The 13,966-nt window shown below is 42.4% G+C and overlaps 1 protein-coding gene across 1 annotated transcript in view; it reads left to right on the forward strand.

Moving 5' to 3' along the window:
- The window catches only part of LOC308080337 (sodium channel protein type 2 subunit alpha-like), a gene marked incomplete at both ends in the record, with an annotated part of 46,094 nt that overhangs the window by 25,346 nt on the left and 6,782 nt on the right, over nucleotides 1-13,966 (forward strand). Inside the window, 7 exon segments of the mRNA XM_080422154.1 lie at nucleotides 215-757; nucleotides 6,533-6,713; nucleotides 8,372-8,526; nucleotides 9,053-9,226; nucleotides 9,710-9,832; nucleotides 11,721-12,002; nucleotides 13,665-13,718. Of these exon segments, the coding sequence (XP_080278280.1) occupies nucleotides 215-757; nucleotides 6,533-6,713; nucleotides 8,372-8,526; nucleotides 9,053-9,226; nucleotides 9,710-9,832; nucleotides 11,721-12,002; nucleotides 13,665-13,718 (1,512 nt within the window).

Genomic DNA, 13,966 nt, shown 5'->3' on the forward strand with positions numbered 1-13,966 from the left:
TATTTAAATAGCGCGTAACCCATTAAAACCGGGAAAGCATCTGTGTCATTTTAGATTTCTGCAAAAATAGCTCACAGTGTGTCACTTCATGCCGCGCTGCTATTTTTGAACATTTTTAGAAAAATCTTGAAAGTGTGAGAACTACTGATTTAGAAGGCATTTGTAGAATCGGCCTGCAGGTCTTAAGTGGTAATAATGTCTGTTCGTTCCTCAGGTCCTGAACCTGTTCCTGGCTCTGCTCCTGAGCTCCTTCAGCGCCGACAACCTGGCGGCGACCGACGACGACAGCGAGATGAACAACCTGCAGTTGGCGTTGGGGCGCATGGGGTGCGGCATCGTGTGGGTCAAGGCCGCCGTGCGGCAGTTCTTCCGCAGGGCGTGCTTCAGCCGCGCCGCCAAGGGCTCATCCGGCCTGCATGGCGACGAGAGCAAGCCCCTGGACGAGTTGCACAGCAACGGCAAGGGCAACTGCATCTCCAACCACACCACCTCGGTGGAGATCACCATGAAGGACCCCAACGGAGGAGGGGGGTACCCAAGGGAGGGGAACGGGCGTCCGGGCGGGGGGCTGGTGGTCACGGCGGGGCCTGAGACGGCCGGGAAGTACCCCATGGAGGATTGCGACACGTACATGTCTTTCATTCACAACCCCAGCCTCACGGTGACGGTGCCCATCGCCGTGGGCGAGTCGGACTTTGAGAACCTCAACACGGAGGACTTCAGCAGCGACTCCTCGGACGTGGAGGGCAGCAAGGAGGTAAGGGGGTCCCTTCCGTCACGCCAGGCCTTTTGTGCGCGCCTTTTTCCTTCTGCGCCGAATCTATTCGCCAAGAGTAGCCGACCTACAAGCTGACGTTCGCGTTTTGAGCTTGTATATCGGCTATTCTTGGCTAACATTGTTAATTGTTTATTGTTTATTAAGGATCCCCATTAGTCTACACAGTGGCGTGGAGACTATTCTTCCTGGGGTCCAGGCAAAAAGAAATATCACACAATAAAATACAGTATGGCATGTTGGTGATAAAATATAACATTTACGAACTAAATTTACATGAGTAAAATAGGAATAAAAAAACGGATTTGTCTGACTGAATGATAATAATAACCTAATCTAATATCCTTTCTGATTATTGCCTCCTTAAGTTTCTTTTTGAAACCACATTTATTTCTAGTTAGAGTCAAACGTGGTGGGAGTACATTCCAGTATGCAATGGTACATCACAGTTTTCAGTGCATTGGTTCTGGGCAGAGGTAAGGTTTCGATTGATTGATTGAATATTTTATTAATTACAAATAAACAGCATGCCTGTCTAGTATTATGACCATGTCTATCATTAACTGGTAATAGCTGTAAAAACGAACTGAAGGGATTCTGTGAGGAACAGATGTTCTTTAAAAAACATTATTCCCCCCCAGAATAGAGCCGCTAGGGTTCAAACAGAAGTCTGCAGCACATTTGTGAATACGTCGAAGGAGATAACGTCAGGGGGAGCAGGTTCTCTGGGGCAGTCAGGCTGTACGATGATAACATGTCTGCTGCTGACTCATTCATACAGTAATGCGTCACACAGCAGATATGGAGGGAACCGTTTTGTTGTCGTCTGGCTCTTTTCTCTGCTCCAAATGCCCCTCGGCCGCAAAGTAACACACAGGCCAATGAGAAAAGAATGACTCAAAATGCTATGGGCTGTAGCTTCACTTACTTGACGTCCTCATTAGATCATAGACTGTGTGTGTGTGTGTGTGTGTGTGTGTGTGTGTGTGTGTGTGTGTGTGTGCGTGTGCGTGTGCGACTGTGTGTGTGTGTGTGCGTGTTATATGGTTCATTTGACAGACATACTAGCAAAGGCACTCCGTTATAACCTGTTGACGATATTGCTTAATGTTGCGTACTAGCCTTTGGGGGAAGCTTGTGTGTGTGTGTGTGTGTGTGTGTGTGTGTGTGTGTGTGTGTGTGTGTGTGTGTGTGTGTGTGTGTGTGTGTGTGTGTGTGTGTGTGTGTGTGTGTGTGTGTGTGTGTGTGTGTGTGTGTGTGTGTGTGTGTGTGTGTGTGTGTGTGAGAGAGAGAGAGAAAGAGCGTGCCCTGGGCTAGAATGACACTGATATAGAGTTAATTGGCTTTAAAAACCTTGCATAAAGTGATCTCCAGATGCTATTGAATACTGTACAGTATCTACTCTACCATTGCAGGTTGCCAATTTCAGGCTTGAGCCAAATAAACAAATTAGAAACATTAACCCCTGCATACAAAACTATATGATGCAATATCTTCCAATTTGTGCATATCTGTCACACAGTTTCAAATGGTGATTAATTAGATGCAAGATTCAAAGACTTTATTTCTCACATGCTCGTACATGATAATTGAAATGTTAGTAAAAGTAGATAGATATAAGTATAGTTATTTTTTAAAGTTATGATACAAGTAATGTACTATTTGTAGTAATAAGTAACAGAGTAAACTGACCACTTAAACCCTATAGACTAATATTTGACCGGACTTAACTTTTGACTCGGTTCCATAGATAAATATTGTGAAAATAGCAGATCTAAAAGCTTGTAGATCGGCCAAAAAAACAACAATTTGACAATTTGGCCAATGTTTGACCAGTTTTTATAGAATATATATTTGGAGGTTTTAAAAGGGTCTTAAAAGTCATTCAATTGTCACTTCACTGTCATCTGGGGACCCCCCCCAAATCATGTAAGGACCCCCCCTCCCTGGGGGTCCCGACCCACAGGTTGAGAACCACTGATCTAGAGAGCGCATGGCAGGCCAGCCCTGAGGCCTGAACGGTTGGCACTCAGGCATACGGAACATTAGGAATATACGCGTCCCCTGGCGATGTCAACCTGCCACGGTGGGCGTGGTGGAGCCTGCCTCCCTTCCATTTCAAAACAACCCATCCAGTCTATTTCCAGCCATGGCACCACTTGGGCCAAATATGGATGAGGCGAGGCTGGCAGATTGCCGAGTGCATGCTGCTCCTCACAGCCTGTAAACAGGGGGAGAATTTTATGGATTTTAGAGTAGTATAATAATACTACTGTACTGGTATACTTCATCGTATGACAGTGTCGGACAAAGGTAGCAAAAAGAAAAGGTTGAACATTTTCACCTATACCAACATGCCCACGGTTGCATGCCAGGTTGTAAATGGTTAAAGGGGTGTAAGTGATGCTTTTTTTAATAAAGGATTAAATGGCTCTATATTCCCAGAAGGTAGAGTGTTACAGTAAGCGGGGTCTCTCCCCGTCTCTCCAGCTCTTTAGTAATAGCCTATGTATTTTCTGTTTACTAAAGCACTAGAGAGAAAGGGAGACCCCTGTTACTGAATAAACACTACTTCCTACTATGACTACTTACAGTTCCTACCAAGTCTTTCTGTGGATTTTGATATGTGACCAATGAAAGGTATTAATATCAGCTTGTGGCTAAATAATAACTACACTGTATCCATGTGGAACACTGGTTCTTTTTTTCTCCCTGAAAAGTAACCGTTTTGGACAAGGTTTCCACCCAACAGCGACAATAGAACACATGATAATATCGCCTGGGTGTTTCTGAAGCATAACTGTAGTGTTTGTTCTCTTCGACTAACCTGTCCCCTCCTCCCCCCAACTGTGCTGCAGTGTTGCCCGATTTTGCGAGAGAAATAAGCAACCAGGTGGTCTATGAAAACAAGCCAAAAAGAGCACTTTAACCCTATATACATCGGATATTTGAAAATAGCTGATCTACAACACATCGCAATGCGACGCGTTGTAGATCAGCTATTTTCAATGTTTTTTTTTTTTTTTTTTTCAAGTGACAAATTTGTTATATATTTTTAAACATTTTAACAACACAAATCTGGTACTGGGGTCCCTGGCTCAAAATATGTTTAGATGGGGGTTCCGTGAACAAATACATATGAATTTGGCCCGTCCTTGACATGAAAATGTTTGAGAACCACTGGGTTAAACAACATTTAGGAGGCAAGCCTAAATAAGCAACTACACTTTAGAAACAAGTTCAAATAAGCAACTACACTATAACTACAGCCCAAAAAACGCAACCCGCAACTACCAATATTTACAAGAAAAACAAGCCCAAAGTCGCTTATAATAAGCAGACCTGGCAACACTGCTGTGCTGTGTGGCTGACAAAATGACATCCAGACGTTGTATTCAGTATTCTGGTTTTTCGGTGTGTCTGCGTCACGTGACTTACCTTGTTTAACCCCCCCTCCCCTTCCCCTCCATTTGTTATTGCAGCTGTGTCACAGGCGCTCTCAAGGTTTTCAATGAGCGAAGAATTGTAAGACCACTTTATTGTACCATCGTAGCACTAACCATGAGGACTGCCTATGCCATTTACAGACAAACGACATGTTTCTTGCTCATACTTTCAGTGGATTGCCCATTTTCGTTCCCTTGCCTGGTCTGCCCTCCGACAACCCCCCGTGCTTTTTGTTCCCCCTCCCCCTCTACAGCAGCAAATTCAAAGCTGTAATCTTTGAGTTTTTCCCCCCTTTACCACACCACCACACCCCCACACCTCTTCATAATCCTATCTCCAAACATCCGGCTGTATTGCCGTTACAAACCATTACGAATGAGTGACACCACCCTCTTCCATTGATAGACAAAACTCATCTAACATGTTCTTTGCTTTTGATTTTCATTGCTTGGTTTTGAATTGACAATGGGACTTGATTGGCATACACAGCACCCAGAGCTTGAGAATGAAGTGAGACAGTGGTAGGAGAAGGAGAAAGCAATTGAGATTCTTAAAAAAATTAATTTTGCCAGACAAAATTCATTTGTCTGGTGGTTCATAGCCCATGAATACACATTTCACATAAGTACCTTTTCTGAGATACTTGACAGCTAGAAAGATAACACATATATTTTTTAAACCTGATGTGACTAAAGGGCCAAATTAACCACCTCTGAATTTGCAGATAATAAGGCATAAGTAACAAATAACACAATTTCAGATTATATTTGTAGTGCTAAATGAGGGCCTTTGGTTCATTTATTTACTTTCTTTATTTTTGTACTTACTGGCTTTTATAATCTCAAGGCCCCAATTCTGATAATGTTACAAGCCAGTAAACATGGCTGGGCCTGGGACTATGTTTTTGAAGCCTGTGTTATTAACGTTCGGCCACTGCAACTTAACTGGTGCATAGCTTGTTTTTATGTGACTATATTGGAATTATTGGATGAAATTACTTTGATAAAAGAAGAGCAGGTTAAGAGGCATAACCTCAATCTGTACATCAATCCAGAAGAGGTAAAGGGGTCCCTTATTTAGGGAGAGAAAGAAAAACCACGAGAATGCCCTCTAAGTACTTGTGAGCAGCATGCTTCCATCATTCCCACGCCGTATTAGCTGGGTCCCACGGTAATCAGAGCTGCTGCACTGTCTAGGATGACATGTACTGGATATGATGCCCAATGAAATAGATAGGTAGCTAAACAACACACTTATAGTGAACCGTATTTAAGTGTTTGACTCTATGTAGATGACGTTTTTACTGCACATGACTGCCCAAAAAGATTATCCCTTCATGTTAGGATTTCAGAGTGATGCCAGGGTAGAAATCTCAGAGACAAACTCAACCCACAGAAGCATTGCCTCTCATAACCAACGTTTTGTGCATGCCTCAGAAAAATCGAGGGAAACATGTACCACCGAGTCCCAACCATAAACTTGTATGTTTTCCGGGTATGCATGAGAGCTAGTTCTACATCTCTTACACAAGGGAACAGGCAAAAACAGCAGACCACATGGTGTCTTATAAACAGTGCACAGTACTGGTTTTTGCTGGTAAGCTAATGTGGTTCTCCGTCTACGTCAACACGAGCAGATGAAGCTTGTACGCTGCTTTTAAGGAATGGAAATTGTGTGTTTTCATGTCATTGAGGAAAATGTTCAGTGTTTTTGGTGGGTGGGCCATAGGCTTGGGAGTGGGGGAATTACTTTAATTTAAAAAAAAAAAGAAGAAGCAATTTTGGAAAATAGGGTGATTATGTTAGACGCATGGATCAATGCTGGGCCATTTTCAGTGGACATGAAAATACTACTATAGCACACGTTCTGCTTGGTACTATTTCAGGCTTGAATTGATAATGCACTGGAATACTGCATGCACTCTCCCTCAGACTGAGGTCACGTCAAATGTACCCACAGTGCACGTCACCGAGGCCCACCCCCTTTGTGCTGCCACAAAAACCCGATTGGACCCAACAGATCAAAACAATATCAAAGCCTGTAGGTACTTTTGATCGATGCTGCATGTGACAATGAAAACGATGAAATGATCACAATGATTTCTTTTTTGGAAGAGTCCAACTCTGTGAGCTATGTCAGTGTCCGGTCTTCAGACGAAGGTAATAAGTGACACGGGTGGATTATGTACATGCAAAAATGACATGAATAAACCAGCTCAGAAGGTTGGCTCCAATAACGCATGGAACGGATGATTTCCTGGCGTTGCAGTTTAACATTGTCTCCCTGACGTTTCCTCCTCCTTCTTTGTAGAAGCTTGATGTAGGATTTGAGGTCCTGCCGCTTGAGCGTGAGCGTGAGCGTGATAGTGAGCGTGATCCGCTCAGCTCCTCAGAGGGGAGCACGGTGGATATTCGACCCCCGGGAGATGGAGGCGAGTCAGTGGAGTTGGAGCCGGAGGAGTCCATGGACCCCGAAGGCTGTTTCACTGAAGGTGAGAGCAGAGTAAAGGTAGAGAGGGGCATGGGAAAGAAAATCAATATGGACAGTGTTAGGTGAAAAGGGTATTGATTGATAGATTGATTGACTACTTTATGAACAGCAAAAAAAGGCACGGTGTCACAGATGTATACAAAATAATGCTAAAAGGATAATAAGCCCAGGGCTTGTTTCCATTGAGGTCCTGTATACAGTACATACAGTATAAGCGATAATAACACAAGAAGTCATTGTATATTGAGATTATATCACAGCTAGGGTGTCGCCTTTGATAACTGTAGGCAATCGATATATCAAGGCCTGTCGTGTATTATTTCTTTCATGACATGGATGCCACTTGTAAGCAATTAAGCCATTTTAACAGCCAATTTGAAGATAGTTAATCTTATTAGGTTTACTATTATGAGATGATTGATGCCCTGTGGAACTGAACTGATTCTGTGGGACTTTCTTGATTTGTAATGTAATGTGACATTGTGTCAAACACACCTGGACCACTTCAGTGTGGGATTGGGAAAGACCTCTATTTTAGGTCAGCAGCTGAAGAAACAATATGGAAGTTTGAGGTGGTAAGAGAGAGTTGCTCTTGCAATTGTCAATTTACAATTTAGAGCACCTTACAAGTACAAGAGCAAAGTTCATGCATGAGGGGGAAATGGAATAATAGGGGGAAAAGGCCGTGTCAAGTGGGTCTTTTGAACAATTTGATTGTACATTCTTGGTATTTATCCAGAGGAACTTACATTGAGTGCAACAACTCTGTCTGCACTCTGCAGTTACCAACCTCACTTGTTGTACTTCTCTCCATTCCTGAGATATGACCAATTATGTCATTTTATGTCACCTTGACCTTTGATGTTATCATCTCTTATTACCATGCAGGCAGTGTAATAAGCTTCATTATAGCAGTGGTTCTCAAACTTTACCATGTCAAGGACCCCAAATTGATATGTATTTGGCCCTCGAACACCCATATGAAAAGATTTTGTGCCAGCCACCCCAGAAGAGAAAATCGAAATTGTTCAACATTTTTAAACCAAATTCTCAAGGTTCAAGGATGTTCTTTATTGTTACATCTTGTGCACAGGTACATAAGAGTAAAACCTGTTTGCATTCGGCTTCCTTTAGACAACGTAGCGGCATAGATAATAACAGTAGTAAATAGTAAAGAGAAATAAAGAAAGAGAGAAAAACGCGAGCAAGATCAATAGGTTCATCCCCCCCTACCCCCGCCATCCTCCCCCGTCTACATTAGTGGTTCTCAACCAGTGGTCCGGGGACCACCAGTGGTCCTTGAGGGGGCTCCAGGTGGTCCCCAGTTAAATGATGCAGAGTAACCAAATGGACCCTTATAGATCTTTAACTCTTGAGAGCGTAAAATGGGTCCATTTGGTTTCATTTTACGCTCTCAAGAGTTACATTATTGTTATACATCTGCATTACTTAATTTACAAGAAGTCCACACAATTAGAGAATGTAGAATAATTGTTATTTTGATCAACGTTTGCTTGGATATCGTAAAGATAAAATAAATAGATAAATCTCTTCAAATGGTGGTCCGTGGCTCAAATGCTGAATAAATAATGAACCTTGATATGATAAAGGTTGAAACCACTGGTCTATATCACTCACTTTTTACCCCCCTTGCACCAGGATGTGTCTCCAAGTTCCAGTGCTGCCAGGTCAACATTGAGGAGGGTCACTGGAAGAGCTGGTGGACTCTGAGGAAGACCTGCTTCATTATAGTGGAACACAACTGGTTTGAGACCTTCATCATCTTCATGATCCTGCTCAGCAGTGGAGCACTGGTGCGTATGTTTGTGTGCATTTGATTATGTGCACATATCGAGATGAACCTACCGTATACAAATTCATAGTGACTAGCATTCCAAGGACACAGGCAATAGTGTTCATTTCAACCAAACTCCCTATTGTTGCTGTCTGGCAGAAATCTTGTAACTCCATATTTAAACTTTTAATGTATTTTTTTGTAAATTAATACCCTATTTCGTCATGCTACACTGTCACATAGAAGTAGCAAAAATAGCCGATCTACAAGCTCGCATCGTCGCAATGCGACGCTTGAGACTATAGCTGATATATATTTTTTCTTCTGAAAGTGGTTACGTAGGTCTGTGGGTTATATAAATATTGAACCAATGAAAAATATTAACAAGAGCTTGTGACTAAATAACTACATTGGATCAATTTCCATTTTCCATCAGTTCTTGACACACAAGGTTTTTCTGCCCGACAGCAACAATATGATGAATAGTATGTTATGTAACCCATGCCGGCAACCAGTGATAATTTCATTCTATTGCTGTGCCGCAGGCTTTCGAGGACATTTACATCGAGCAGCGGCAGACTGTCAAGACGGTGCTGGAGTTCGCAGACAAGGTGTTCACGTACGTCTTCATTCTGGAGATGCTGCTGAAGTGGGTGGCGTACGGCTTCGTCAAGTACTTTACCAACGCCTGGTGCTGGCTAGACTTCCTCATCGTCGACGTATGTGGTTACTGTGCAGATCCAATAAGCTTTCCTGTTTGCATTGATTGACTGAGTTTATTTGACAAATTAATATACAATATACAGTTTTGCATACAGTACTTAAAGGTATAGTTCACCCAAAAGAAATACTACGATTCGTCACCCCATGGAAAACAAAAAAGTATCCATGCATTCAAGTCTCCATGGGGTGACTAATCGATAGGAAAAAAGTCATTTGAGGGGTGAACTATCCCTTTAAGGGGGAATTCCCCTTTGGCTGAGCAACAGATGTGTGGTTGCCCATGTGGGAGAACCGGGTGGTTTAATTGGGGGCTTATCCGGATTGGGTTTACCCTTCCTATAACCCAGAAATGTAATACTTCTCTCTTAGATGTTGGTTTTCCCACATGGGGGATCGGGGATCGAAATCCAGTCGGTTACAATACATGTGCATGGCAACCTCTATCCGTTCTCTCATTTGACATCCTCATCTTCTCTCAGGTGTCTCTGGTGAGCCTGGTAGCCAACGCTCTGGGTTATTCTGAACTCAGCGCCATTAAATCTCTACGGACGCTGCGAGCCCTCCGGCCCCTAAGGGCCCTGTCACGGTTTGAGGGCATGAGGGTAAGAACAAACAAAACCTCTTGTTGCCTGTGTTCCTTGTCTGGTTTAAAACATGTCCGCACAAAGGTAGAAAGGCAGTTTCTCAGAGGCAGTCTTTCAAGGCATTGTTCTCTTTGCTTTCAAGTGATTTCTTTAATCTTTAAAGACTTATAAATTACTTCTCCTTTTGCACATTATCAACAATATTTTAGAGATAATTACAAGATAACAAATTATGGATACATATTTTTTTATTTGTACAGCAACCAATTGTATACATTTTCATCCGTAGATGTTCATGTCAATTGTGATATCCTATCACAAAATAAAAAAATTAAAATACCATAATGTTCTAGAATGACTGTCCTTCTATAGGGCGCTGACATGAGAACGCATGCAGTTCAGAACTCTCTATACATGTCTTTTGTCCTTGCGATGCACCGTAGTTCTTATAATGTACTTCGCCTGCATGATCTTCACATTGTGTCAACAGATGATGTAACTGTGCTGTTTATAGCCGTTCTCTGGCATTATTTTCTGACATTGCTTTTGTGGTGCCTCTTTGACCTGTAATTATTTCTTTGTTGTGTGTCTTTTTTCATTTACAGTCAAACAAAAATGTTGTGACTTCATCACGCTTCTCTTAAGGTTTTTTTCTGTTTTGCTTTCTTACTTCCCCCTTTCTCTCAAATCATGAGCCTGTCCACCTTCTTCTGTTGTTAAAGGACCATACCAGTGTCTACATTGGCCACATACAATATATTAATTTACCACATATGAGCCACATATCAAAATGCGGCTCAACAGTTGTATTAAGTAATACAGTGATGTTTGATCTAAAATATTTTATACAGCGTAGTGATTTTCAAAAGGGTCAATCATCTACAGTATAATCTAACAACTTTAAAGGTTGTATGGAGTGTTTTTCCACACCATTTCAAATTGAATGGCAGTGAATGACATTTACAAATGTATGCTGAGATCTGAGTACTGCATACACTCTTGTACACAAACATTGTTGAAGATGGGCAATCTCTGCTAATGGCAAATGAGAAGTAAAAATTAGACTCTTATGTGCCTTTCATATTCTCTTTGTAGTAGATGGATAGTGCTAGAGGGCTTACACCAAGTTTCAGTACAAACGCGCGTTTGAAAATAATAAAAATAGGAGCACCATGTCTATCATTCTGCATGTAGAAGAATATCACCCATTGTTCTTTAAGGTCTTTATACACCGGGGTCGTGACAAATAAACAATCAGCAGCGAGTATTTCACATCAAAATGATTCATATAGTTGATGCCTCATTCATACAGGTTGATGCCTTTGTTTGAGGGGACAAATGGACCTCATTTCAACTAAGATTTGCATTGTTTTATCGGTGCATAATATTTGCATTCAGTGGGGAAATACAACAGTATTTTGGGGTTAATTAATTGCACAAAAAAAGCATCCCTGGTGTGTAAGTACCTTTTTCCATAGCAACACAATTCACAACTCTACAGTGAGTTAAGGGGGGCGCATGCTACCATTTTCTCTCTCACCGCGGTGGTTTGAAAACTACAACATGACGTCACTCACCCGCGGTGATAAGCGACTCACCGCTCATCTCAACTCATCTCTCTGTTTTTACTAACTCAAATCACCGGACTATGAGTGCCTAGTATCATAATCACCTTTTAGGTGAAAACGTTTCCACCTAAAAAGTGAAAGGGTGATCACCTAAAATGGTAGCATACAGCCACCTTTAGACACACGATTATACTTAAGTCTGGTTTCCAGATGGAATTGATAGGATATTAGTGAAGTTTTGATAGCCACTTATGCAACAGCCAAAGTCAGTTCAGTTCACCAAGAAAGGGCCGCCGGTCGACCAACACGAGGATGCTGAATGTGTTGTTATTCTCCAGGTGGTGGTCAACGCTCTGCTGGGAGCCATCCCCTCCATCATGAACGTGCTGCTGGTCTGCCTCATCTTCTGGCTGATCTTCAGCATCATGGGCGTCAACCTGTTTGCGGGCAAGTACTACCGCTGCATCAACACCACCAACGACGAGATCTTCCCCATCGAGGTGGTCAACAACAAGAGCGAATGCGAGGCCTTGGAGATCGCCAACGAGAGCGCCCGCTGGAAGAACGTCAAGATCAGCTTTGACAACGTCGGCTACGGCTACCTGGCTCTGCTGCAAGTGGTGAGTTGGGGCCAGTTCAGCTGCTGCTGACGCACTCATGCAGTCAATGTGATTCATAGATGAATGCCAAAGTTCTCAGTAGATGACAGTTGATGGTGATCATCTGTCATTTTAGATTTTAACCACTTTAACCATTATCTTACTTTGGCTATTCAAACCCATTAAGACCAGGAACACATCTGTGTAACCACTTAAACCATAATTTTATTCTTTGGCTACTTAAAAAAAATCATGATACTTTGTGCAAATCTTTGAATATATATATTTTTAAAGCGAATATTTTTAACTCAAATCTTTGCTTCTGGGGATTATACAAATGTCTTGAACAGTTTTTTTGAAAAAACGTATTGGTATAATACCAGTGGTTCTCAAACTTTTTCATGTCAAGGACCCTCCAAATTATTAGTATTTGGCCGCATACCCCCATCTCAAAATATGTTGTTCCAGGGACCCCCAGACGCAAAGATTTGAGTAAAAAATGTTAGCTTTAAAAATGTAAATATATATTCAATTTTTCACGATTAAAACGATTTTGTAGATCTACAAGCTCATAGCGTGCTCTCGGTACCGCGCTATGAGCTTGTATATCTGCTATTTTTGAATAGCCAAAGTATAAAATAATGGTTTAAGTGGTTACACAGATGTGTTCCCGGTCTTAATGGGTTAACACGGCTTATTACACGGTTTGGTTGAATTCTTGATTTTGAATCAGCAGTCTGTTATTTTGCCGCAATCAGTAACAGACCAGTGCAAACACACCTGTATCCACCTATCCACTGCCCTAAAATCCCCCTACCTCCCCCACCCCTACCTCTTTTTAGGTTTTTGGGATAGATTACAAGGTCTCCCTCCTTACCTATCAGTGCATCCACAGCCATAGTGATGGGTTGTTCATGATCGATTCGTTCAAAATAACCAGTTCATTGCTGTGAACGTGAACGAACTCGTTCACTTCCTATAACTGTTACGTTCACGCTTTTGTTCATGCCCCCCGTCCCCTCCCCCCGTACACAGGATAGGAGGGCGAGGGCGGGCTGTTCCAGCGACAGACAGACAGCGTTGCGGTTGAGTTGTTTTTCACTAGACAGTAGCGTTACTGAACAAATCATTTGAATGAGTCATTTGAACGGATCATTGCCGTGAACGTGAACGAAATCTTTCGTTCACCACTACACAGCAATGCTCCCTCCTATCTAAAGGAACTCCTCAAACCCCCGACCTCCACCCGCTCCCTCCGCTCTAGAAATTCAGACACACTGAAAACCCCCATGACGAAGCTCCGCACCATGGGGGGCCGACCCGGGCCTTCTGCTCAGCTGCTCCTGCTGTGGAATGCCCTCCCTGACCACCTGAGAGCACCACAGTCCGTTGACGCGTTTAAAAGGGGACTAGAAACCTTTCTTTTTAATAAGGCATTTGCCCAGATGGACTTATCGATGCCTTTGTGTTTTTAAACTTGAACTTCTTAGCTGTGTATAGTTGGGGAGGGGGTCTCTTACCATTGATCTGAATTTTATCCATTTAATTTTTTAACTTTTTATGCCATGTAGCACTTTGAGATTTGTGTCAAATTTAAAATGCATTTCAAATAAAATGTATTATTATTATTACCTCCATCCTCTGAGAGCCAGCTAACAGAATGTTGTCCCCTCTGTTTCCTAGGCAACATTTAAAGGTTGGATGGACATCATGTACGCCGCCGTGGATTCTCGTGGCGTAAGCTTCGTTCCTTTTCAATAAAGGGCTTTGTAAATAAACTCTTAAGAACAATGGTTGTCAAACCTTTTCAAGTCAAGGACCCCCAAATGAATATGTCTCGTGCCAGGCACCAACCATACAAGATTTGTCTTGATAAAGTGTTGTGTGTGTGAGAGAGAGAGAGAGAGAGAGAGCGCGTGCACTTACGAAATGTCCACGTACAGAAGGACATACACGTGTTGGATGTACTTTCACGAGTGCGTCTG

Source organism: Gymnoscopelus braueri (assembly GCF_963280865.1).
Source record: "Gymnoscopelus braueri genome assembly, chromosome: 24".
Taxonomy (NCBI): Eukaryota; Metazoa; Chordata; class Actinopteri; order Myctophiformes; family Myctophidae; genus Gymnoscopelus; species Gymnoscopelus braueri.